Source organism: Eurypyga helias, unplaced genomic scaffold (assembly GCF_000690775.1).
Source record: "Eurypyga helias isolate BGI_N326 unplaced genomic scaffold, ASM69077v1 scaffold1154, whole genome shotgun sequence".
NCBI lineage: Eukaryota > Metazoa > Chordata > Aves > Eurypygiformes > Eurypygidae > Eurypyga > Eurypyga helias.
This window is the reverse complement of record NW_010246613.1, coordinates 1-22,082: the sequence shown is the minus strand read 5'-3', so window position 1 is coordinate 22,082 and position 22,082 is coordinate 1. Positions and strand designations below refer to the sequence as shown.

General features: G+C 45.0%; 1 protein-coding gene across 1 annotated transcript in view; it reads left to right on the top strand.

Moving 5' to 3' along the window:
- GPR133 (G protein-coupled receptor 133) overlaps positions 1–7,461 on the top strand; it is a 142,408-nt gene extending 134,947 nt beyond the window's left edge. The window contains exons 22-25 of the mRNA XM_010150445.1: positions 2,891–3,017; positions 4,178–4,219; positions 6,801–6,893; positions 7,366–7,461. Coding sequence (XP_010148747.1) covers positions 2,891–3,017; positions 4,178–4,219; positions 6,801–6,893; positions 7,366–7,461 — 358 coding nt within the window. The remainder of the gene's footprint in view (positions 1–2,890; positions 3,018–4,177; positions 4,220–6,800; positions 6,894–7,365) is intronic.
- The last annotated feature ends 14,621 nt before the right edge of the window (positions 7,462–22,082 follow it).

Genomic DNA, 22,082 nt, shown 5'->3' with positions numbered 1-22,082 from the left:
AAAATAAACCTGTATCTGCTGTTTAAAAATTGGTATCTTTTAAAATACGTTTTTAATTAAACAGGAGAGCTCAAGCTTTAAGGTGTTCCTTCATTTTTTGGCTGAACAAACTCTTTGCAAAATTAAGCTGAATTGTGCAGAAATACTCATGGCCAAGGACATAAAGATACAAATCAATACAGGGGGGGGGGGGAAAATCCAGATTCTTTGCCATCCCAGATCTCCCTATGAACCTGAAGCCTATGCAGTACTTCAACATACACTTTTAATCAAGGATATAATGAAGGGTGTGCTCAGGTCACTGAAATGAACAAGATGGCTTGTCTCTAGGTTTAATTAAAAGATCGAATTGTGTACAAAATTCTCACTTGTTTCATGTATGTTGTCATTACAAGTGGTCTCTTGTCATGCAGCTCTATGGACTTCTCTCGTGAACCTGTACTTTAGTCTGTACGAAGGGGTAAAAGGCACAAATAGGACATTAATGTCCTCAAGCAACTTTCTCTCTTGCATAGATTTCCAGCTAACTAGAAATCTGCTAACTTCTGAAAAATGTGGCTTTAGCGAGCATGGACTGACTTTCAGTGTCTCACCACCCCCGTTCCCTTTAATGCCCTTGCGGTTTTTTATCTATAACTGTACGGTAGACTAAATTCACTGAAATATTTCCAACAGATACTTAATTACAAGCATGTGCTTAAATCCTGCTGGCCACAACAGGAGTTGGTAAGTGTTTGTAATGCTGTGGTAGGTTGGGATGAGGTCTGTCTGCCTTGTTGGTTCAGGATGTTTCCAATGGGGCTTTCTGTGTGCTTTCTGTCTTGTACCACCAAAACTGTACTCAGCTGCCCAGGAAGAACGGGTTGTCCTTTGATAGCTGTCACTGGAAATGTGGTGCCTGGGCATGCAGAGGTTTGACATCTATTCATCCTTGTCAGGCAAAATTGCACGGGGCCGTCTCGTTAGTAGTGTCTTGACAGCAAGAATGCTTTGCCCTGTGGGATTCATGGGGGTTTTTGAGTGATTACAGAGTGGACAGACATCATGAATGCTTTTGGGTTGCCCAGTGCCGTGAACGAGATGTACAGCACTTCCCAGGAAAAAGTGAGTGACGACTTACTGCATTATCGGTCACCTGGACCTGCTCTATTTTACACCTGCCTTTGCCGGGTCACATTGATGTGAAAACAAGCTGTGGAGGTGTTTCTTGTTTTAATCAAAAAGCCAGATAGTTTAGGCCAAGAGCAGAAGGACTGCCATCGGGGATCAAAGCAGATGGACTGGGGGTCCATCCAACCATGGATCTCCACTGTAAAGTTTAAGCAAAGTGATTGTTTACCAAGTAATTACTCCCACCTTTTGGCACTCAGAAGGTTAAGGATGTCCTGCAGAAACAGCTGCATCTGAGTTTGCACATTTAATGATCCACAACAGAAATATCTTCTGTGAACTTAGGGGATCCTTTCTATATGTCCGTAGCATCCTTTGGCAAGGCCTTCCATAGAGTAATCCGGTCGTCTTCCTGTTTTTTCTGTGATTGGAAACTCTCTGTAGGGCTATTGCTACGACACGCTTGAGGTCAATATTGCAGGCTATCTGCAGAAACAAAAGCACAGTTCTTCAGAGCTGTTCATTAGCATGAATCGGAGCTGATGCTCTCAGGGCTCCGTAAGGAGAAGACCGTTGCGTGGGATAAGCGATAATCTGTGCGAGTTAAATTCCGTCAGTTGTGCCTGTCTTTCTTGGCAGTGGCTGAGTGGTGCTCGGTGCAGAGAGGGGTGTTAGCAATGCTCGCGTCACAGCAGGTGCAAGGGTTGCTGGTGTCTCTTCAACAGGGTCCTGAGGGCTCAGTGAGGCTTGGCTGCCCTTTATTCCCGTTGCAGATGAAGAAAATGAGCTCCTTGTAGAAAATGCAGAGTTCTTTGGTCTTTAATGTGGAAGGCGGTGAATACACTGAAGAGACGTAATACAATTCTAAATGAGAGGCCTTTGTTTTCTCTGTGGTTCCCTTTGTTTACTCTTTATGTAAAATCTGGTCCATAGAATTCAGCTGCTGCAGAAAACTTTCTGTGATCATTTAATTCTCTGGTATACCACCATTTCTTTTCATCTACCACTCTTAACAAACATACTGTGCATGGCTCATTAAGGCAAACCCCCAAAATCCCTCATTTTCTCAGTGCTATTAGCCTTTCAGCTGTCATATCACCTTTTATTGAAATTCTGCCAAGTCCTCCAAGCTAAGCCGTGTGAACACGTATCAGTAGGGACCTCCAGGAAGCACAAGCTATTTCAGGGTCTGGCCTACGTTTCTCTGAATCCGCTCTGAACAAAGCAGGGTGGGAGGAGAATAACACGGGGGTGTTAGAGAATTTGCATTTTACAGAGGTACATCATGTTTCTTCCCATTTCCGGTGATGAAAAATCCCAAGTGGCTTTCCGTAAGAAAAATACTGTGTTGTCTTGACTCATCTATAGTGCTGAGCAAATGCATTTTGGGTACGCTATACAGTAGTTTTAGTTATTCTGTGTGATGCTGCCTTTCTTCTCAGTTTCTGCCCTTTGTTTTTGACTCACATGCTTGGCCTCTCACTAGGAATGATGACACTTCACCGTCAGCTGAAGGTACGGCTGCTGGAGGTACAGGACCATCTCCCCCCCGGCACCCTCAGCTACTGACTCTCCTTCTGTATCTATCCCATGTGATACCAAACTTCTGTTATCCCCATTTTCATAGACGAGGGATGAATAATTGAGGGACTTGCCCATGAAAAGAGCATCATACACGCGCTGCCTTGCTTCCAGGCCATAATTGACAAATTCCCTGGTGTGGGGCTGAAATTTGTTTTAACTGTCTCATCACATTTCCTGTTCTCATTTTCTCTTGCAGACTAACAGCTAAAGCCGTGGCTGTTCTCTTACCCATCTTGGGAAGCTCTTGGATCTTTGGGATTTTGGCTGTCAATGCCCACGCATTAGTATTTCAGTATATATTTGCTGTTTTCAATTCACTACAAGTAAGTACCTGGGGGGGAGGTTTATGGCTACCGAACTGCTGCCAAGATCCAATAAATGGATCATTAGTAATGTTTTTCACATGTTTGTGTTTATTGGATTTTTTTCTGTGTTCCTTTCTCTGTCTTTTAAATCTGTGCTGACCATACAGTGCTGGCAATTGTTTAGTCTCTGCATGAACAGAACTTTTATCCCACTCCTTAGTGTTTCCAGTAGCAATGATTAAATAAATGAGACGGTGAGCTTGAGAAATGAAATTCGTTCTTCCAGCACCATGTACCACCGGCAAGATTCTTCAGTGGAGACACAAGAACAATTTTTCAGTGTCAGTTTGAGGCTTCATTACTGAGACTAAATGGAACTGAAGTTTGTGGGAATGGTGCGGCGTAAGGAGGAAAGTGGAGCTGTTCTGCGTGCTGCAGGAACCAGCGCGTGACTCGTGCACGCATGCACGCGTCTTCTTAAGACACCAGCCCAGAAAAGCAGCTCTGTCTGAGAAGGAATGTAGGCATCTGCCTAGCTTTGAGCAGATGTTTCAGTGACGGCAGAAATCGATAGGTTTGTTAGAATTCTTAACTGAACAGTGGTTACAAATGGAGGGGAAGAAATGGACTCTGGTAAATCCTTTTCTGCCTTAGGACCAAACACCACTATGGTCACAGAGAGAGTGTGACAGAGTTCCTCCCCTGAGCTGATAAGAAGAGTTCCAATTTTCATCCAAAATAAAAAAAACCTTAAGTTTGGCTGGCTACTTCCGAAAAAGAAAATAATTGGACAAAATCCTAAAGATAGCAGAATTCTCTTGTGAAAATTTTCCTAATGCTTGCTTTTCGAAAAATACATCTGTTGTTTCCCAAATTGCGTTTCCCTCTGTCTTTATCTTTGCAAACACAGACAAAAACTTTTCCTCTTCTCATAAAAATAGAAATCCTGGTTCTTTTCAGCCAGGTTTTTCTCCTCTAGCACCCCAAAGTTTGGGAGTGGCTGTTTTACAGGGAAAGGTCCAGCCAAGCCTCACAGTAAGCTGGTGCTGGTTTGGTCTGTTCTTTCATATTTATAGATCCCCAGCTACTCAATACCCACTTTATACAAGAGAAATACATTATTGTATTTCATTTTTCACAGTCCATCTTCACCCTTCTCCCTTTTATATGTTTTTCAGGGATTTTTCATGTTCCTGTTTCACTGTCTTCTGAATTCAGAGGTACGTAACCCAAAGGTGTTAACAAACTCAGTGTTAGCAAATTCAAGTAACATGAGCATAGAACAAGAAATTACTTTCTCCATGCTGTGCTGATTTCTTTTGTCTTCCAATTAACACATGACTGCTAGTGACTCTGTGACTTGGGTGTTTTGACCCATGATTGAATTTATTTTATTTAACATAAAAAAGGGGCTTTTTTTCAAAAGAAGGTAAGAGAAGGCAGCTCAACACCAAGGGAAGAAGCACTCCTGAGGGCTGGAGGGGCTGAGCAGGGAGTGGGTTGGGCTGCTCAGGGAGGATGCAGCAATAGTGGGAGCAAGACGCAGTCTGGCAGCCCCCACTGCAGGGCCTCTGGCTTTGTTACATCTGCAGTTCCAGAGAGGAAAATAAATATTCTCAGCAAAACATACTTTTGGAAGTTGCTCATGCAATCCTTAATGGGAAACCAAAGAGAGTAGAACACAGTCCAAGTAGTTTTTTTGGCGGGAAGTTCAGGTTTTCAGAGTGGACCAAGAATTGCCTTAAGGCTTGCTCAGAGTGACAGGGCTAAAGCTGACGTCAGTGGGGCTGGTGGAGCCCACCTCTGCGGGGCCTGGAGCTTGCAGCATCCTCTCCTCCCATGGCAGACAGTAGAAAATCCTCAGCAACATGTAGTACTGACAGTGCAAGTTTCTTAGGAAAACCATTTCCAGCACGCTGACGGGGGGGTACTGCTCAGCGAATTCCCACAGGGCTTTGATTCTCCCACAGCAATTTCTGCTGGATGCTGCTGAGCTCTGCCCCATAGCCTGCTGCTTCTTGTAGCGCAACAGTACCACTCCAACTCTTCTGTGGAGACGTCATTATTTATTAGTATTTGCCAACCTACTCAGTCTTAGGGATTTGATGTGATCTCTGCTACATTCAGTTTGGAGAGTCAGGACTGACTATGAAATTCTTGATCTTTCCTGAGATAAACTGAAGTTTAGTAGGCAGTTCAAAGGTAAGGAGGAAAAATGTGTCTTTATTCTATTGTCCCCCGGGCTCAGAAAGCTTTCTTCCTGCTGTCAAGTTTGAAATGCCTTACACCAAACACAAATATTTGAATTGCTGCCATTTTTCCAGGAACCTCATGAGAAAATAAATTCGGTAACTTTTCAGAATTTGTATCCTCAAAAAACAGTTCCTATCTAGCTAATGAAAACTGTCATTTTTGGAGAGCAGGTCTTACTGGCTCCATTGTAGGCTGTGTGTATCTAAAATACTACTTCAGCTAAATTGTGTGAATTCTTCTTGAGAATTTTGCTCTTACTGTAGAAGTAAAACTCAGATACTGTAAAGCAAAACCTGCAGATATTTCCAAGCAGTTGGGTATAAAAAAAAGAGAGCTTCATTCCAGCGTGCCTGGACAAGAAATACAGACACACTGTAAAGAAGCACAGGAGAAGGGGTGTGAGGGGACCAGAGCAGCTCGCATCCAGCGTGCTGCCAGTCTCACCTGGACAGCTCGGAGCCCCTCGACCTCCCTCAGCGGTTTGGCTGGGTGCCTCACTAGCCTCTACTGCCACTCCTAAACTGCAGTTCTCGTCTTTCGTACTGCAGTTTGAGCTTGTTTCCTGGTTTAGCTACTGTGCGTGTAAAGGGTAGATCATGCCCTTCTCTGCGGCAAAGGGAAGACTGTGAGGCTTATCCTGTCTTCCCCCAGTCTCCTCTTTCGATTAAACAGCCTGAGCTCCATGTAAGGTATGGTGACCTGTGAACAGCCTCGCTGCTCTCCTCAGCACTGTCTCCAGCTGGTCCCTGTTTTTCCTGGGATGCTGGACACAGTGCTGTAGCTGAGGCCATGTCAGGGCAGAAGGGGCAGGAAGGATGACTATGTGTGTTCGCCAGACTCTGTTCCTCCTGACAAGATATTGATAAATCTCACCTACTAGCCCAAAGAACAACTGCCTTACCATCTTTTCCTTAAGCAGCTGATCGTTTTCACCTTGGTGCAGAATCTTCCTACATCTCTAGGAAATTTCATCCAGCCTCTTTAAATAATTTCAGTTTTCTAAAGGCTGGCAGCTGGCTTCCATCCTCGTGGCATCTGGGTACCATCAGCCAGGGAGAGCCTGCGTGAAAGGGGGAGCTTGGGGTCCAGCCTGCTCAGACAGTGTGAAAGGGTCCTGGTGAGCTGCTGAAAATCAGTGTCATGGCACCAGAACTGCAAATGCTGGGGCTGTATGCTTGTATGCCCTGTGCTTGGGGTTTTTTTGCTTTTATTATTTTCTATTTTTAACAGGATGAATGGTAATACAGTCCTACCTTGGACTTCTAGGAGGAGGGGATAACCCAGATAACATGAAAATGTTGCCAATGAAATGGGAAATATGTGAGGTTATACAATGCTTTGTATTTAAAGTATGGGTACTTGAAAAGTAAACTTAAATTTTAAAATAAGACCAATAATATAAAGAAAAACGTAGGGGTGAATTGTTTGCCCTTTTTTTTGGTAATACAATGATGTTAATGTGGAGGAAGAATAATGGAGAATGATTGTAAGCTACAACTGTGAGAATAAACACAACTCTCCTATCTTCTTTCATTTTTTCCCTCAAAGGTTAGAGCTGCCTTTAAGCACAAAACCAAGGTCTGGTCCCTTACCAGTAGTTCGACTCGCAACATCAATGTGAAACCCTTCAATTCAGACATTGTAAGTATTCCTCCTTTTGGCTTTTTAACTGTTGTACTTCAAAGTGTTCCACGTGAATTCCATTAGAAAGACCAGGACATAAGAAGGCAGGATTTTTCCATTTTGGCAACGTATTTGTCTGATGTTGATGGCTTTTTGATAGGGCACTTTTACATGTAAGCCTGAGGAATAAACTGTTAAATAAGTCAACATGTGACTGTGCTTTTCTAACTCTCCTTAGATTGTCTTGAGGCCAGAGACATTTGTTCTTCTAAAGAACCAGCCTGCTGAGGTGATAGGTATTATTAAGTGATCTCTGCCAATCGCCTTAGATCCTGGCAATAACTGTTTAAAAATCCTTTATGGCATATGCTCTCAAGACTCTGCGACAGCCCTGTAATGTAAATAGATGCTTTCAAGGTTTTATTTCATCCAGACAGGAGTGGTTTAGCAAAATAGATAAATCTATTTTCAATATTATTTTGTTTTCCAGATGACTGGGAACAGGCCAGGCACAACCCCCACGAAGCTGAACACCTGGGATAAAAGCTCCAACTCAGCCAACCGCATTGATTTATCCGCAGTCTGACAGTAATAGCAGCTTCTTGGTGAGAATCAAGCCATACATTCAGGAACTCTGACACAGTGCCCACCCGTTTTTTCTCAATGTTCGTACCAGAAGAGAACTGCTTTTATAATCACTGCCTAATAAATTGGAAATTGCCATATTTTTTGTTGAGTAAATAGCCCTCATCTGCTTGCCTTCGAGACTGTAACACATTCTACCGCTTGGCGATCAGTATCCAAAAATCACCAGCCCAAAGATACACTGGATGGTTTTGTCAGCAACGATGAAAACATGAGTTGCCCAAAAAGGGCTTCTTGCTACCTGAATCATTCCACGGAGGAAAGGTAACATACCTCTGGAAAGATGTATTTTTATGCTCTGAAATGAAATGCTTCCCATTGTGATGTTGTAATGGGGCGATTCTGGTCTTGCTGGGCGCTCTCTGTTTACATTTATTACCTTACAGGATCCAATTACCGAAGTGAAGCTCATGCAAAACACGTAGTGTGGTGATTAATTAAAATGCTACAAGGAAACCAGGACTTGAGGGAAAAGCGAGTTCCAGCTACTTGGCTCCCAGCCTGGGTGTGGAATGAGCAGAGCTAATCTACACATGTCTCTGTGCTCATGAACAGCGTACGTAACACGTGATGCTTCTCTTGGTGGCCTGTTAGTATGTCAGGCAGTCCTGTTTACATCCTCTCGCTGAAAGGCAGAATGGCTAACACTGTCCTGCAGCAGCCCACAGCATTTCTGTCGCTGATTTGTGTCTGGAGTGGCAGGAGAAGGGGTAACCTTCTTCAAGGGGTAAAGTTCTTCCCAGAGAGGTTGGGGAGCACTGGAACAGGTTGCCCAGGGAAGCTGTGGATGCCCCATCCCTGGAAGTGTCCAAGGCCAGGCTGGACGAGGCTTGGAGCAACCTGGTCTAGTGGAAGGTGTCCCTGCCCATAGCAGGGGGGTTGGAACTGGATGAGCTTTAAGGTCCCTTCCAACCCAAACCATTCTGTGAAGTATTGGTATTGCTTTGCCTGAAGCTTCTGGATGCACTCCGCAACTCTCCATCAAGTGCGTTTCACAAACGCACTGTAGCTTTTGGAAATCAAAACCTGGCACTGTGACTTATCCTTCTCCTTTTACTGGTCACATGGAGACACTGAATTCCAACCACGTAAATGTAACACAACGATATAATGTGAAGACAGCCAGACTACAGACAAGTCTGTGCATTGTTACCTACAGACAGCTTTTAAACAGGTCTCTGCAGAGTCTTTTTGTGGTTTTCAACTTGACTCAGCACATAATAGCTGCTGCTTTAGTACTGCTATGAAGTATCTTTAAGGAGAAAAAAGCGCACTGTCATTTTCTTTCGACCAGTGTTTTGTAGGCTCTCAGCGCTGACGTTCGGGGCACAAGGGGCTGCAGTCTCAGCTGCGCCAGTCGTGCCCCTTTCCAGCTGGGGGTAAAGCAGACTCCAAGCCCCAAAGCGGTCACAGCCCCTAAATGCGTGTCTTGCTCTAGGATTTACTTGGCAGCCAGGGTCTCCCGAGCAGTTTCCAAAGATGAGCTCCCCTCCCTCTTTCCATCCATGTCTCCTTATCTCCAGCTCTTCCTTACTTGTAGTAGCTGTCTCCCTTCCAGACTGGGTATACTGGTTTGCAGGAATCACCAAGGTAGTTAGCCTTCCTAATACACTGGGCTATCAAAATACTACAGAAGGAGGGAAACGTGCAAATCTTAAATCTTATCTTTTGCTAAGAGGGTTTTTTGTGGGTTTCTTCCCTTAATTAAAGGTTTGTATCTTCAGCAGCTTAGACCAGATGCGGTGTCGGTGAATCTAGCATGATATCTGCTATCGATTTCCAAGAGAAAAGGCATTTGCACCCTGATGTGCAGGGTGGAAATTGTTTATTGGATAGTAAATTTATAAAAAAGAAAAGTAAATTGATCTTTAGGCAACAGGAAACATTCATCAATTAGGACCGAATTTAGAGAAGTGTTTCATCCAAAAGAAATGGAGCTGAAAGTTTGGAAAGCATTAATGCATTTCATTTTTCATTGATCCAAACCAACTTTCCTCCTTGTTTCCTTCCTGCACTATGAAAAAAGGGCTGTTTCGGTTTGTACCAACCTCTTCCACCTCCTGTGCCCTCCCTCCTTCCTGGCCAAGGCTTGCTGGTGTGGTCACCCAGCAGAAACCCCACAGGCCACCCAAGCTGGTCTGTGGCTACAAAACATCCTGCAGAAATGATCTGTTTTACCAGATTTCTGCTGGATCCATGCTGCTGGAACAGAGCAGAGTGTGGTGCGTATCACACATCCATCAAACGCGTGGGTTTCTAATCTTGTGTTCCCTACTGCTAAGTAACTCCAGTTGTGGACAGCTAGCTCTAAAAGGTGGGTCAGTAAAAGGTGAATATCTAAATAGCCATGTCTTTATTTTGGCTTTTGTGTACGGCTTTTTCCTAGCCTTTTCTGCATCGGACAGTCTTACGGCCGTGCAAAGATACGGCTTTTCTTGGCCGAGAATGATTATATTTTTTTCCCCAAAAGACACGGGAGAAGGAGCCCTTGGAATGTATGGAGGAGATTGTACCAGAACAGTACTGTGATACAGAGTTCAGTGGTTGTATTGTGTGCAGACAACATTTAAGCATATTTTTTATACTGGAGCATGTGGTTTTTTGTTGTGGTTTTGTTTTGGTTGCTCTTTTTTTAAAACTGTGACTGCGGCTGTAGACTGAAACCCTTCATGATTCGTTTCTCTTCTAGTCATTGTCTTACAGCACAAACCGCTCTGTGAGTGAAACAGGGGACATATAAAAGCTTTCCTTTTTTTTTTTAAATCTTAATTTTAAACCATATTCCCTCTGTACAGTTTTCAGTGCCTGCATTTCCTCCTCTGCTGCTGCGTACTGCTCACCGATGTCAGTGCCCAAGGTCCGTGTGAAAGTTCACACGCGGCACTCGAGTGCCAGTGCCAGAGAGCAGCAGTACAAAGGGCTAAATCTGCTTCTCAGCCAGGTACACCCTGTTGTAAAATTGTTCACCAAAAATCAGGAGAGCATGGAAGTATTTTTGGTTCTGTACTTTAGAAAGTGACATGGATGTGTTGCATATTGCGGGAGCAGTTATTCCCCTGTATCTGCTGAGATCCACTGTGGATAAACTGCATCCCGTGCTTTAACTTCTGAACCTGGCTTGTGGTGCAGAAGTTTATCTTCTTGTTTATGTCGCAGGAGGTTAGGAGCCAGAACACTGTATTTATATTACTACATTGGGAATGGGGTTTCTTCTGGTTTTTTTATAAAGCAGTCAAAAACCACAAAGTACAGATGTGTTCCATTGCCATCTAAGTCCAGTCGTTCTGTTTGATTCGATGTATTTTGTGGTTACTGAATGCAGCAAATATACTGAATAAGAAATGCTCGAACGCATCTTTAACCAATCTCTTTCTGTCCTCAGTCTTTTGAAGCCTGAAAATCTTGCAGTTTATTTATGGGCTTGTATATAGCAGCTTTTGCAGTATTTTTTTTCAGGACAGCATCGTTTTGTCAATGGTATGAAATCTTAATTGAATGAGATGTGAGTTTTAAAATAGGTAATGTAGCAAGAATTTCTTTGCCAGTAAGTAGTAAAATAAATTTAGTTTCGTTGGGTTTTTTCCCCAAATAAATAAGAAGTCTTAATTTCCTAAAACAACTTTGTATTGGTTCAGTTTTTTCTTTTGACGTGGGTTATAAACAACAGCGTAAAAATGATGGCTGCCTTGGAGTACTCCTGTGGGTAAACAAGCGGAGCTTTACTCACGTGAGCAGTCCTGATGTCTGCGTCAGGTACGGCCGGGTAATGGGCGGACAGTGATTCTGCACTGAAGCTTCTACCTGCAGGATGTCCCGAGGAGTATCGTTCCCTTCCCTTTAAGAACGGAGCTTGGTTGATGAAGCAGCTGCTGCAGGTTATTTCTTCTAACCCAAGTATTCCAGCAACCTGGTCAAGGTAAATTTCTAGGTGAAAAAGTGACATTTATGGATATGACAAACAGATACCGTCTCAGACTTAAAGGGGAAACTTCTCATTCCACCAGATCTCTGAATACAGCAGTGTGTGTATGAGCATACGTACATATATATGCACACATGTGTATATTTGTATGTATGTTTACAGACCCTTTTAGTTAGATACACACATACATTTTACATATAAAAATATGCTTTTTTTTTTTTAAAATGTACTTACATCTTTCGGAAGTGTCTTTCTATCACCACACCAGCCTCTTCTCTGTTTCCTGTGGTTGGGGACAGACAATTTGCTGGGTACAAGAGGGATGCCCACACAAATTAACTTCCCACGGCAGCCGCCAAGTAGCTGTAGCACCTATCAACATGCTCTGGATGCCCGGAGCGCAGGCACGGTCAGAAAGGACGGCGTTTCAGAAACGTCAGGGTTTTGGCCATTGCTCTGCTGTTCCCCTGCAGCCTGACCTTCAGCAAGTCACTCTTCCTGACCGAATGGTTCTCCCACCAGTGAAATGAAGATAATGATTATGCTTTCTTTGTCAAGTCCTTGGAAATTCGCAGGTGACAAACAGCATTTATTATCAAATGCTGCCACACAGTAATTTTTTTCTTTCACCTATTGCTGGCTGCAGTGCTGAGGACAAAAGCATTATACGGTGCATCCCCTCACCTTCGCCCTGTCCCCCCCAGCCACCCCATTCACACAGTCACAGAGTGGTCGGGGTTGGAAGGGATTGCTAGAGATCGTCTAGTCCAACCCCCTGCCAGGGCAGGATGCCCTAGGGCAGATCACACAGGCATCACATATTTGTGCTCTGCTGTGTCCCGTTACAAAGGAAAACATCCGTTAATTGCTACAGCACTGGGACAGTTTTCTCCACTCTACTTCTCCCAGCAGCTACAGCGATGCCCACACTGTGGCTGCACACGTGGGAGCATCCCCGCACGTGAAGCCGGAATAGCTGCGCCACCCACGCTGCGTCGGGGCAAAGCAGGGAATGACCTACCCTGACGATGCCCCAGAGCTGCATCAGTCGGTGGGTTTCCTCCTTACCTTCACGACAGCCAACCTGTAGCCTTACCAGCAGAAAGAGAGGTTCTGGGATCTACTACAGCCCGTGCAGAAAACCAGCAAAGGGTTCGGGCCTCGCCTGAGTGGCTCAGAGCCCGAAGCTGTGCTCTAGGACTAGGTTCACGCTACAGCGAGGCAGTGGGTCCTCATGAGGTGTGTTACAAAAACTCTGGTTTGTTGTGCAGTTTTTTTAACCAATCATATTGCATGGAAACTTTATTACTACTGCACTTTTATCTGAAAATGATAATGTTACATCTCAAAGAACAAACAGCTCCAGAAGCTTATCATCACGGGGCTGCAATCCTGTCGATGACATGTTTTCAAGGTTAAAGCTAGTTCTGTTATGATTAATAGCCTGCCAGCTGCCTCCTCTGTGTTGCACAGCCGTGTAGATGTGGTGGTGTGATGATGGGAAGTTAACTAGGATGGGAATTATGTGATGAAGAATAACTAGAGCAATTATATCCTGAAAAATTAAAGATTGGAATTGAGATGAGAAAGGTGTTTCATCATCTTTTTCAATACCCATTACAAAGAAACATTCCTCCCTTTGCATCCCTCCAAATCACGTAGCAAGGCATACATAAAAGAATGCTTTCTTGCTATTCTGTGAAACGCAGAGGGTATTTTTAACATTCATCATTCATGACAGAACAATAAAGTAGATAATTTTGGCACTGGTTTACATCATGTTTGCCTTTAAAAATATTTTCATTGTATCTACGCTAGGCTCGGATGACTCAGTGTAGTGTGTCATGGATAGTTATTGCTGTAATTGCCCTTGTTCATACAATTTTCTTTCTCAATAATTCCATATGTTTTTGGAATTTGGAGGCCATATTTCATCTTGTCAAGGGCGATTACAATACTAACTGTCCCGCTGACATCAGCATCTTCTCCAGGTGCCGACACATGGCAGAAATACTGAGTCACAAGGGTGGCTTTTAGGCACCGTTCAGTGCAGCGTCACCAAACCGCTTCCTCGACCAGTTGCTAATTTGCTAAAGGTAATTCCCAGCAGAGCAGCTTCAGGCTGTCTAATGAACCTATACTGAAAGCAACTGAGATTTTCTCTCCTCGTGGTATTTTCTGTGGTTACTGAAGAAAAGCAGGCTTGACTGGGCACTGCCTGTGTTCCTTTGAGCATCCTCTAAGCAAAGCGTTTGCTTATCTCCACTTACAAACATGGAAAAATGCATAAAACTGATCAAAAAATAATTTAAAAAAGCAACAAATGGAAGCACAACAAGCAATAGTCACTGCAAAAGCCTCAAATTTTGGTTTGTGCTCATAATATTCTGGAGGAAAATGCACAAAAAAAAAAAAAAAAAATTTCTACACTGCCAAAGTGTCTCAAGTTAAGCAGCAAAGATCAAGTGCTCCTTAGAAAACCTGGGCCTTGTATTTTTGACATCTTAAAATTCACACGATGTTGACTATAGCAAGTGTCCTTCTGGCATTTTTGTGTCAGATTCTGCACAGGTCACCTGAATGGGAACATCTCACGTAGCCAGTTGTGTATCACTCACTGTCCTATTTTACCATCTCCAAAAGAAAAAAGAAAGGAGAGGGGATATATGGGCACGCATTCGTAGAGGAAAAGGGGCAAAGCTCAGTCCTCATGCTGAGCCATGGCTCTCAGTCTCTGCTGATGACTGCAGCGGCAGCAAAGAGCATAATCATTTAATAAAAAAGCTGTGGGCTGCGTTCCGCAATCAGTAAGCTGAATACGGTGCATTAAGGTGGCATATTAAGCATGAAAATCTCAGCTGTGCGGTCAGTATAATACACAGCAAGTTTACGTATCAACCCGTGACGGAGGGGTAGTTTTCACTTAGTTCTGTACGCCTAAAAGGCTGCTCAATATTGCAAAAGGTCGCCCAGAATTAGTTCTTAAAAGACAGACTATCCATTATTGGCGATGTTCTAAATAATTTCTTAGACCTTCAGACTAAGGAGATACCAAAACTAGCAGCTGATTATCACCCGGCAAAACAATTATTTTAACGCTGGGAGCTCTCGAAGCAGCTTGGCTAAGCCTTCACTGCTAACTGGTTGTTAGGAACAGTGTTCAGTCGGCCTGAGGAAGAAAAGTTAATTCAAGATGTCAAAACTCCTGCGTAGGACAAACGGCACATGGAGAAGTATCACCGTGCGTCCCTGCGCACTGAGCGGGGAAGGAAACAGTTTGAATAAAATGCTGTTAACGTCAGCAACCAATAGACTGTCGTGCTGGTGTGAAAGAGCCACATCCCAAGGTCTCGCATCCAGAAAAAGCTGATGGGTGCTCTGGCAGCCAAACCTCCCCGGCTTGTTTGCCGTGGGTGTACGGTGGTGCTGCGCACACGTGGACCTCGACTGACCAGAATGAAGTTTTGAACAGATGCACCCGTTGGCTTCGGCGGGTGTTTGCAGCAAAGCCTGCTGCAGGAAGCCTTGGGCTGCTGTAACTCGCCCCGGCCAGTCGGGCTGGCTCTGAGGGGATGCAGCTCCCAGCAGCACCTTCCACACTGACCCTCATCGACCTCCCCCGAGGCACCGCCTGACCGCGTGTCCCCAGCAGATCCCCTACGCACGCAGGTGTTCCCACCGACCTCCTGCGCCCAGCACCGCACTGCGTTCCTCACCGAGGGCCTCAGCATTCCGGCTGCTCTAGGGTTGGCACAAAGCTCCATGAGACCTTCCTGCTGCCAGCCATGGACGGGGCTCAGCAGCACCCGGAGCGAGTTCCTGCAGCACGCGGCACTGAGGGCATGCACCCACAGAGACACGGGGCAGGACCGGCGAGGTCAGATGGCGACACCCCCCTTGATATCAGTAAGGGCTTCATCATCACCTCGTTAAACATGCACAGTGCAGAGCTGTTTGTGTGCACTGTGTGTGCATGGGACGCATTATATTTCCCATATTGCCCTTTTTTCTTTCACGGCGTATACCAGCTTGAGGAGCAACCCTCCCCCAGTTAAAAACAGAGATCGCCGCACACACGATGGAATTTGCATCACTTGCATTTCGCAGGGGAGAGCACAGCATTTCCTTCCACAGCACAGCCAGGAGATACTGCATGCCTTACCCCTCCGCTCTGACACAGCGTAGTTGCTCCTTTCCATAACACTGTCAAGGAACTTCCTCTCTTTCAAACCCATTAAGGAAAATGAATAGCCCCCGAAAAAGTCACATCAATGCATCTGTCACAGACAAAAGCCACAGCAGTGAAGCAGTACTGTCTTTTTTTCCAGTGGGGGAGCAGGACTCACCCAGGGTGTCACAAATCTGGATTTCTGCATTCTGTTCTACAACATAGCTGGAAAAAACGTGTGAAAGCCACTCTCTGCTTGTCTGAAGGGTTTCCAGTTTACAAGGCGTTTCTGTCAGAATCAGTTATTATTTACACTTACTGAATTGCCTGCCTCAGACACTCAATACAGGATACATTTATGCTGCAAAATAAAATAACTCACGCTGTGCTGTCTTAAGAGCAGAGCTTTTCTGGATCAGAGTAACCACTTTGGAGGATTTCAGTGGACAGTAAAGGGTAATATTTGTGCCATGACTTCTAGAAGGTCACTTCTATGAGTAATTTCTCTTTGAATCCACAGCAGTTGAAATCAAAAGAACTTCTGAAATCAAACTTATTTTCTAGTCTACCAGCAGACTAGACCCGTGAAAGGAGCGGGCACTGAAGAGCCTCAGGGCCAGCACTCACTGCCTTGTGCAGCTACAGCTCTGCTCTGGGGCTCGGACTCAGAGGACAGCAACACACAGGTGTCTAACAGAGGTCCCCCATAAAGCTGGCACACCGAGATCATCTTGCCTAAGGCAACTGGAATAAGATGTGAGGCAAGGAAAGCGTTCTTACTGCTGTTTCCTGCAAGCACAGCAGTGCTGCGTCCAGGCTGAAGCAGGGCTCCCCAGCCCCGACACGGGGCCAGGCGCCTGCTCCCCTGCAGCAGTGCAAGTGCTGGAGCATCACTCACCCCCACCCTGCCTCCCGCTCTGCTGGCCTCTTCCTTCAACCACCTCCATCCTTTTGCAGAGCTCATGTGTGTGCACAGAGCAACCTTCGGGCAGTCACAGTCTGTCTTTCTCCTCTGTTACATTAGCCAGAACTCGTAATGACAACCAACAAAACATTTTGTAGAGCGACTTTTAATAGCATCTTCCAGTTAAGAAGATGTTTGTTCCTGTGAACATCTAACTGTTCTTCCTGCGAGAAAAATACGGTCCCTCCTGGATGTGCATCAGTACAATAATTGAACCTAGAAAGAAATCTCAAACAATTTTCTTCCTACATATCAAAGCTCTTCATTTAATAGAGCTATTTTTTAAATAACAGCCTCAGTAATGGCACTACAAGAAATGCTCATTGGGAAGCTCACACCAGCTAAACTCCAGTTTTCTTCCATGTATTATAATTTATGAAACATTGTACTTTCTGAGATGAGAAAGTAAGGACTTAGAGATGCAGTTTAAGGAGAAAAAAAAAAAAGGCAAAAAAAAAAAAAAGCCCAAACCAAAAAACACCCCAGAAAAGTGCCGTGCAAAATGAGTAATACAAAGGCAGGCAGCAGCCTTATTCTTTGTTTGGGCCAAGGGCCAAAGACTGCAACTCACTTTGCTCTATGGATGTACAAATTACAGGTGGCATATACACAGCTTCCAACTCTCCTTGGCTGCCAGCGCGGTAGGAGCCTGGCCAAAAACCACCCATTTCAGTCAAGAACCATCCCTGCAGAAACGGTGGACACAGAGGATCTGCTGGTGGGTCAGGGTGCAGGTTAATCCCCATCCTCAGAGGAACGGAGCTACCTGCCCGGGACAGGGCAGCGGCATGGGGAGTGCCCAGAGGAGCAGTATGTGCTCTTCTACGAAACAAGGGACTCCCAACTCCCACAGCAGAGTTGGTCACCTGCTGTCATGGCCAAAACCACTGTTACTCGTTCAAGTTATTCTGCCAGAAAACAATAAAATTCTCACACACGCTAAGAGTGATACTAAAACACGATAGCACATCTGTATAACCAGGGCCTCTCTGCTGCTTCTCTGAATAAGATGCAAGCGCTCTATCATCCCTGCTGTAACTGTCTCTACAGCTATTTTATTTCTGCCATTGATAGTTTCCCATAGAGAGCTCCTGCCCACTGCTGGCTTTGAGTGAGTTGAAAAGTATAAAAAATTTGTAAACTGTGTCTCTTTATGCCCATAAAGTTAACAATCCATGTTAAACCACCCTTGTTCAAGCAGCCTTCAAGAGTGAATGCTGTTAAAGACCTGGTAGCTTGACAGTTGTTTGAGAACTAGGAAAGAGAAGCTGAAAGGTTTGGTGTGCTTCATGTTAGTTCAGTGTTCCTCATAGCTACGTTAATTCCTGTGCTTAGGTCTGTGTGAGTTCTCTGCAGAGCACAAGGGCTGGACCAGAGCTAAAGCCCCTTGTTTTAAATGCACAAATGGACAGCATCCATCAGTTTCATAGAATCATGGAATGGTTTGGGTTGGAAGGGACCTTAAAGACCATCTAGTTCCAACCCCCCTGCCATAGACAGGGACACCTTCCACTAGACCAGGTTGCTCCAAGCCTCATCCAGCCTGGCCCTGGACACTTCCAGGGATGGGGCATCCACAGCTTCTCTGGGCAACCTGTCCCAGTGCCTCCCCACCCTCTCCGGGAAGAACTTCTTCCTGATATCTAATCTCAACCGCCCCGCTTTCAATTTAAACCCATTACCCCTTGTCCTGTCACTACAGGCCCTTGTACAAAGCCCCCCCCCAGCTGCCTTGTAGCCCCTTCAGGCACTGGAAGGTGCTATAAGGTCTCCCCGGAGCCTTCCCTTCTCCAGGCTGAACACCCCCAACTCTCTCAGCCTGTCCCCATAGCAGAGGGGCTCCAGCCCTCAGAGCATCTCTGCACCCTCCTCTGGACTCGCTCCAACCAGTCTATATCCTTCCAATCTTGTGGGTTCCACAGCTGGACGCAGCACTCCAGGTGGGGTCTCTTTATTTGAAACATAAATTTCTAATCTGACCATTAGTAGTTGAAACTGTTTTTTTAATCCTTACTGCATTTTCAGTTTGAATTGTATTTTTAGGTCATGACATTTGAAAATAAAGATATTTAAAACACCTGAATTCCAGTTAGGTCTCTCCTATCTGGTAATTAACATTCTTTTTACAGTGTATCACTACCACTAGGCACCACCCACAATGCTTTAAGAACCCTTTTGTTCAGTTACTTGTGTAGTCACTCCCCAAACTCTTCTGTTTCACTTCCCTGGCTTTATCTGTTCAATGAAGCCAGAGCAGACGTCATGAACTATAGGCATTCATCCCCTATATAGTCTACATACAGGTACTGCTGCTTTTGCAGCATTAATTTGGTCTTTTTCCCTTCTTCAGTCTTTCAGGCTAGTTACTTCCCTTCCCATAAATATCTCTGCAGTTTGTTTAACTCCTCAGGCATGTCTTACTTGGTTTTGCCAGCACTTACATCAGATACTGTAAATGTTCATTTCTGCAATGCCTACATTTTACTTTTTCCCTTTAACATTTGCATCTGACATTGCTCTGCCTGGTTGGGGAGACTGAGGTTGCGTGATAAAGAGAAACTTGCGGCTATCTATAAAGCCCAGGTGGCAACTGGCTTATTTGTAAACACTTATTTACAGAAACACTTATTCACTTGGCAGAGAGCTTTCTGAAAAACATCCTCTCCAGGAGCCCAGCCGGCTCTGTGAAGTACATCCTCAAGTGCTGCGGGTTGGTGACAATTAAGTTAGGGCAACTCGCGCCACTTGGGAGCCGGTCTCCGCCTGACTTCTCCAGCAGCTACCGACTGATGCAGCCCCGCCGGGGGCTGCGCGTCAGGGCCTCCCCTCCCCTCTCTGCGCTCTGGCTCAGGAGGGTTCTGCACCCCCGGCTCCCTTCTGCGCTGGCTTAGCCTTTTGATGGGCTGCTCTCAGTACCTTGCTTTGATGTTTTGAGTTTGGCATAGGATGGATACTGGGGCTCTTATGATACCGATTTCTACTGGGAGGTATTTTTCCCATACAGACAGATCAAGGGCACAGACTTCTGAGTAGCTGGTTTGAATTAATTAAAACTGGGTCTCTAACAATAATTAATATTGCAAAAATTTTGCTCTAGCCCAGCAGTTTCTGAAGCCCTTTGTAAGCAGGAGCACAGAAAGCCCAGTCACTGGGTCCAGTTCTCGGCTATCCTCAGCTCCCTGCGACGGGCACAGGCGAGGAAAGATGAATAGCCTCCCACAAGGAAGGTTATTTCCCCTTTATCGTTCAAAAACCAGCAGAGCACTGTGGTTATGGGGCTTCATCCGGGCCCTATTTTACATCCTTGACTCCACGCAGGCTCTGCTTGAATGCTTCTTGCCACTGCTCTCCATCTTAATGTCTCTCTGCCACCTGCGAGGGTGTAGTGTAGAAAGGCTTTGTCTGAAGCAGAAAACCAGGGATCCTGAGATTCATGACATCTGGATTTACCCTGCCTCAGAGAGGCACAGCTGTAATTTGCTGCATTTTAATCCGAGGCACAGAACATGCTCAGGCCCCAGCGAGCACACAGGGGCTGCTCCCCAAGTCCTCCTCGCTCTAACGGCGGGTCAGCGGTCTCCATGGCAACCCAAACTGGGAGCAGCACTTAAAATTGATCTTCTCATTAATAAATTCATTGGCATTCAAGAGAAATAAAGAGGCCCCTTACTGAAGGTTATGTCAGGGCTTCTCTGACAGAAGCTACCAGTAAAGCATCTTTTAATGAGCAACTTGCCCCACTCCTCCTACCACAGGTTAGACTCGATTCCCTCCAACTGCTCCCAGAGACCCTGACTCCCCTGGTCACACGTTAGCCCTCCCTCGAGAAGGAATTAAGTTTCACTGTTCTAGGAGCTGAGGTGCCATAAGCATGACAGAAATGCCTTGATGGATCTACAGGATGATGAACGCAGTAAAACCCATTGCATCTCAATCAAAAATTCATTCACTTCTCTTTAGAAATTGAGGAGATACCACAAGATTTAATGACAGGACAGTAAATTGTGTCCTAATGTGTGAAAAGTATGCTCTTGAGCAGTTTTGTGTGCAGCATTTAGGGTGTTTACTCGCTATTGTTATTATTATAAATACAAATAATACTGTTGATGACAGTGGTGGTCAGCAGCTAGCGAGGAACACGGCTGCACAAACACAAAAGTAAGAGCCAGTCTCCTCACTGGGAAGCAGGATGGATGTGGAAGGGCAGCACCGGAAGGAGGTGAAGAATAAACAGTAAAAGCTTTCTTTAGTGATACAGCTCCCTCAGACTGTACTTGCTGGTCCTTGTGCTGGCACTGTGATTAGTAAGGGGACTTTCTGGAAGTGGCTTTATAGCCCATTTTTATTAATCACAAATATTTATACAACAGAATTGCCTAAAAGCCAGATTCAGAAGCAGAAACTCATGGTTTTGGTAACTGTACATACTCTCAAACTTTTGGGGTCATTTTCCAAAGGAGTTAATAGCCTAAGGGGACCTTCACACTGCCACAGGAGACGGAAGAAGTGACAGGAATCCAGAGGAATAGCAGACAGACTTTTCTTCATCCAACTTATTCATGATATGGTTTGAAAGACAAACTTTTAAGGGAGGTGGGGATAGGTAATAATTTGTTAAAACATAGTAAAGGAATTAAATAAACCTACTACTTAGTGACCTCTTTTCAAAACATGTCCAAGAAGACTGACTCCATGTAATGTTTCAGTTTGTGTAATAATAAGATAATTATGAAAACAGTTATTGTATCTTAGTCTTACTTCTCTCCTAACAGGACTAAAAACATGCTGTTAAACTTGAATTACCAGGGAATTGATAACCTGTGAATGTCCACGACCGAAGTTAAGTCCTGGCCCTGGATTTAGTTCCACCCCCAAGTCTGGTTTCTTAACAGGTACTCCTCCAGAGCGCTGTGGAACAGAGCGCAGGGAAAGCAGAAAGCAAAGAAGAAACTGTTGTTCTGGAGAGCAAAGTGGAGGTTCAGTTCTCCAAAAAGTAGAAGACAGATGCCTAGCATATAGACACCTCTTCTGCTGAATTCCTGGGGCTCTCTTTTCTCTGCCCCTTGTCTCGGCACCCTCTGCGCAGAGCAGCTCTCTGTGCGGTGTTTCAGGACCTGCTCATGTCAGTCTTGAAGGAACATTTGAGCACCTTCTTTTGGAAGCTGTGCCAAAGCAGAGCCCTAAGCCACCCATCCTACCCAAGGACCCGAAGCCCTCACTGTACAGTGACGTTCCCAGCTGTATTCAGCACCAGTGGAGGGTGACAGGAATTTTGTTCCTAGCAGCAGTAAGCTTTGGGTCAGGCCTTGGCTCACACTAGTATCACTGAGAAAAGGCGCCTCTGATTTTCAGTAAAGAAGGGAAAGACATGATGTTAAAACAACCAGACATAGCAGTCAGAAATGGATAAAAGGCTTTTGGTTCTGCTTTTTCTATAGAGTATGGAGAGTTCCCAAATCTATTTTGAAACATCACAAAATTCAGAACAAAAGGGAAAAAAAAAAAAAA